General features: G+C 44.5%; 1 protein-coding gene across 1 annotated transcript in view; it reads left to right on the forward strand.

Annotated features, from left to right (window-relative positions):
* Positions 1 to 253: 253 nt before the first annotated feature.
* The window catches only part of amotl2a (angiomotin like 2a), a 25,280-nt gene continuing 20,356 nt past the window's right edge, over positions 254 to 5,177 (forward strand). Inside the window, exons 1-4 of the mRNA XM_070439368.1 lie at positions 254 to 622; positions 1,889 to 2,688; positions 2,854 to 3,013; positions 3,633 to 3,635. Coding sequence (XP_070295469.1) covers positions 1,967 to 2,688; positions 2,854 to 3,013; positions 3,633 to 3,635 — 885 coding nt within the window. The 5' untranslated portion in view covers positions 254 to 622; positions 1,889 to 1,966. The remainder of the gene's footprint in view (positions 623 to 1,888; positions 2,689 to 2,853; positions 3,014 to 3,632; positions 3,636 to 5,177) is intronic.

Here is a 5,177-nt window from a genome sequence, read left to right on the forward strand (position 1 = left end):
GATGTAATTAATAGACTATTGGTGTATGGTATACTATATGACGAGTTTAGAATGTTAGGTAGGCTAAACAAAAGCTTTTTTTATGGAAAACATTAACTCTCTGCTTCACAATAGCGCCCCAATCTCTTTCTAGTCACAGCATGCCATGTAGCTAATTACTCCATCTCCCCAACTGCTAACAACAACAAAAACGCTTTACATTACACAGGCAGATGTCTCTCTGCTATGTGCACTGTGCTGCTCCGCTCCGTTCTGCTCTGCAGTTTCCGATTGTACTTGCCCTGCCCCCTTTTCCCTCTGTGCACTTTGCGCTCTGCGGTCTGCGGTTCTGCTTTTCATCCCTGGGGGGCTCGGGAGTTCTCTCATTCCAACCATTCCAGTCTCAGCGAACAATCGGCCCTCAGTTATTTAATAGCAGCGCGATCTCTCGCACGGCTCAGTCTGTTGTGAGATCTTCTCAGACGCACACCGTAGCAGCGCGCGCTCTCTCTCTCTCAGAGCAACAAATACTCTACATCATTTGCAGTTCCACTAAATTTTATTAGGAATATTTTTTCGTCAGCAAGAAATATAAATAATATACGCCGTGAACAACTTTCTTCCGTGGTGAAAATGTAAATTGGTAAGAATTTAATTTAGCTGTTTTTTTGGAATGAGTTGCTTTTACGCATGCTGGATAGGTCTTTCAAAGTAGTGTTATAGGCGAACATTCGGGGTTGTTCCTTTAAACTTGATTTGTTATAATAATGTTATAATAAATGTCTTTTAAATCCTCATTACATATATTTTATACTTGTATTTAAATGTTGGGAAGTCGGCTTTGGTCTGTGATCAAGTCTGAGACTGTATCTGCACTTTATTGACAGTGAGTTTAAATTGTTTTATTGGGCTATATGTTTTATTTTCCTGATTGAGACTGGAATGTTATCAGATATGTGAAAGTCTAGCCTGTGCTCTACTCGGGCTATGTGTGTTGACTATAGAGTTTATAGTATTTAGGCCCATGTATACAGTAGGCTTGCATTATCCACACTGTTTAGATTGTAGAGTAAACATACATTTTGTCTTTCAACAAAGCCTCAATGAATGTGTGGCCTACATTTGATCTCTGTGCACGTCTTGGAAAGACCAAATAATTTGTAAACCCCCCCCCCCCCCCCCCCAAAAAAAACAGGACAAATCAGGCAATTTAATGGAATCTGAAAGGAAACTGTGTAGCTTGCAGCAGGAAATGCCTCAATATAATGATATCCAATAACTAAAATAAACATATCATTTTTTTTCTTCAATACTTCAGGGCTTTGGCATTTATTATTTTTATCAAAATAATACCTAGTAATATAGCTTGACAAGCTAATATAGGCCTATGCTATAGTTTACAGTGTTTGGTATGCTTGCATTTACATAAATGCTACTTCATTATAATCGACTACCCTGAACTGAATGTAGGTCGAATCTATACTGAGTATCATGTACTTAGAAGCTTATACTTTTATTAATGGACAGCAAAAACCCAGAGGGGATATGTTGCAGGGGTTGTAATAAATATATTATAAATATTATAACTTTGGTGTTACTATAGGTATAGGGGTGGCAGGTAGTCTAGTGGTTAGAGCGTTGGACCAGTAACCGGAAGGTTGCGAGATTGAATCCCCCGAGCTGACAAGGTAAAAAAAAAATCTGTTATTCTGCCCCTGAACAAGGCAGTTAACCCACTGTTCCCCGGTAGGCCGTCATTGTAAAATAAGAATTTGTTCTTAACTGACTTGCCACATTAAATAAAAAAGTCTTAATTATAACGGCATTATAAGGCTTTATGTCAAATGCTACCAAATGTATTAGCTAGTTACTTGATTGAGGGTAATTCTCTCATTGCTCCTCTATATAGATCTGTGGTTTATTAAGAAACCAAAACATCCATCTCTTCAACACACCTCTTCACTTATTTATTCTCTGATTGACTGAGATGAGAACTGCTGAGGAGTCTTCTGGCACGGTCCTGCACCGTCTTATCCAGGAGCATCTCCGTTACAGGAACTCCACAGACACCAGTACCCTCCTGGCCATCCAGCAGCAGGCCCTGCGTGGAGGCAGCAACAGCAGCGGAGGAGGCGGTACCGGATCCCCCCGATCCTCTCTGGAGAGCCTGACCCAGGAAGAGTCCCAGTTCATCCACATGTCCACCAGACAGGACCCCCAGGGACAGGAGTACAAGGGAGACTACAACCACTTTGAGAGTGACTCTGTGTGTCATCTCTACCAGCTCCACAGACACGGAGAAGAGCTGCCCACCTATGAAGAGGCCAAGGCCCACTCTCAGTACCTGGCCTCGGTAGGGGCCCAGCAGGGTCAGCCTCAGCTTGGTCTGAGACCTGAGATGATGGATCACCAGAGAGATGTCCACTGGGACCTGAAACGGAAGCACGCCCGGAGCCTCAGTGAGCGTCTCATGCAGCTCTCCCTGGAGAGATCATGTGGAGACATTCAGCCTCTCAGCTCCTCTCACAGTTACCCTCAACTGTCTAATGGCCACTCTGGGCCTGTTGAACACCAGTACCCTGATCAGAGGGGACCTCCCCCAGACTACCCCTTCCTGGTCAGGCCTCCTGGATACATGCTCAGCCACTCACAGGAGACGCACGGACACTACCACCAAGACCCTCCTCCCTCATTCCAATCACAGCACAGGTAAATATGACACACATATACCAATTATGGGTGCCCGACCAGTAATGACACCCCGTTTTCAATATGGGATGAATATAGCTTATATCCCAGTGACCCTATGTGTTTACAACCAAGATTTTGTGAACGATACCGTTTGATACTAATGAGTCCCTCTCCTCTCCCCAGGTACGTACCTTCCCAGCCCCAGGCTGAGCTGGTTCGACACAGTGTCCACATGAGCCACAGTACTCACAACAACACTGCCCAAATGGACCTGTTGAGGGAGAATGAGAGACTAAGGAAAGAGTTGCAGGGGTACAGCGAGAAGGCTGCCAGACTTCAGAAGGTGAGACAGAGGAGACTCCTTGGTTACGGTGCCTTTTGGAATGCATCGTTGAGGTCCTTCTATATATATTTATTTGATTTATTTTGATTTAACTAGGCAAGTCAGTTAAGAACGAATTATTATTTACAATGACAGCCTACCAGGGAATGACAGCCAATGACAGCCTACCGCCCCTTGTTCAGGGGCGGAATGACATTTTTTTACCTTGTCAGCTCGGGGATTCGATCTAGCAACCTTTCGGTTTCGGGTTACTGGCCCAACGCTCTAACCACTAGGATACCTGCTGCCCCATTTAACTTATACAGTCATTCTAATTCACATTTGACATGTACATTTTAGTCATTTAGGGGGTTTCCCGAGTAGAAACTCAGTATCTCCTTGTGATCAGTGTGAAACAAAGCATTCCAACCATCTAATTTCCCCTTTAGTTTTGACGCTTGAGTCACTCTGTTCCTGCTGTCTTTATGACCCTTTCATTATACTGTCCGTTAAGTGGTCAGTGTTTAAGAAGATCACAGGGGCAGCTAGACTCGTCACCTGTAGAGAGAGAGATCACTCATTTTGACATGTACATTATTTTAGTCATTTAGCCGACGCTGTTATCCAGAGTGACTTACAGTTAGTGCATTTATCTCCATAAGATAGCAATGTGGGACAACCACATATCACAGTCATAGTCAGTACATTCATCTTCAGATAGCTATGTGGGACAACCACATATCACAGTCATAGTCTCATAGTCAGTACATTACATCTCCAGATAGCAAGGTGGGACAACCCACCATATCACAGTCATAGTCAGTAATTCATCTACAGATAGGCAATGTGGGACAACACATATCACAGTTCATAGTAGTACATCATCTGTTCAGATAGCTACTATGTTGGGACAACCACATATCACAGTCATGGGTCAGTACATTCATCTTCAGATAGCTAATGTGGGACAACCACATATCACAGTCAATGGTCAGTACATTCACATCTTCAGATAGACTATGTGGGACAACCACATATCAACAGTCATTTGGTCAGTACTTCATTTCGATAGCTATGTGGGGACAACCACATATCACAGTCATGGTCAGTACACTTTTCTTCAATAAGCAAGCTATCACGAAGTCCGTGCTTGAAAAGGGAGGGGGTGAGGGTGAGGCGGGGGTGAAGGGTGAGCGCGGGGGTGAGGGGGGGTGAAAGGGTGACAGGGGGGGGTGAGGGTGATGGGGGGTGAAGGGTGAGGGGTGAGGGGGGTGTAGGCTGGGGTGAAGGGTGAGCGCGGGGGTGAGGGGGGGGTGAAGTGTGGAAGGGGAGGTGAGGTGGGGGTGAAGGTGAGGGGTGAGGGGGGTGAGGCGGGGGTGAAGGGTGAGGCGCGGTGGTGAGGGTGCAGGGGGGAAGGTTGACGCAGGCGGGAGAGGGGGGTGAGGTGGGGTGAAGGGTGAGGTGTGAGGTGGGGGTGAAAAGGGGTGAGGGGTGAGGCGGTGGGTTGAAGGGTGAGGCGGGGGTGAGGGGGGTGAAGGAGTGAGGGGGCGGGTGAGCCGCAACTAGTAAAATACCATGGCAGCCATTCAGTTGATTAGCAACATTCCAAAATACACATGAAAATGATTTTGGCATCAGAATACAGCAAGACAGCCCATTGCCGAGTGTACTTCATATTTACCCAGTCAAATTGCCAGAGGGTTAAAAGCTTCAAGCCCATTCTATTCCTAGCCATTGCCAAGAGACTCACCGTTTCGGCAAATCTTGAAATAGAACATTCTATCATTACTGAGCTTGAGAGAATCAGAAATTTTATCCTTTCGATAACCCTCACAGCTATCATCAAATCACAATGTTTATTCAACTTAGACTGATGGGAAAACGTTCTTAACTTTATTCATACATGCTTGCCTACCTGTGTTGCCAATAGCTTTTTGTCTCTTAATGCAATACATAGCATCAGCAATCAGGAGTATTATATACATCTATTGCCTGCCTACCCTTTATAGGCTAAAACTGTCTTCTCTCATAATTAAAAAAAACTACATATATCATAAGCAATCAAAATAACTATTTAACGTGAACATTCATTTGCGTCATTGTTTACTGTCACAGCTGCATTGTAAAAATATTAAAAAACAAACACACTAGACCAAAGATCTTGAGCAACACAAACATATTAAGT

Source organism: Salvelinus sp. IW2-2015, unplaced genomic scaffold (assembly GCF_002910315.2).
Source record: "Salvelinus sp. IW2-2015 unplaced genomic scaffold, ASM291031v2 Un_scaffold1598, whole genome shotgun sequence".
NCBI classification, from domain to species: domain Eukaryota; kingdom Metazoa; phylum Chordata; class Actinopteri; order Salmoniformes; family Salmonidae; genus Salvelinus; species Salvelinus sp. IW2-2015.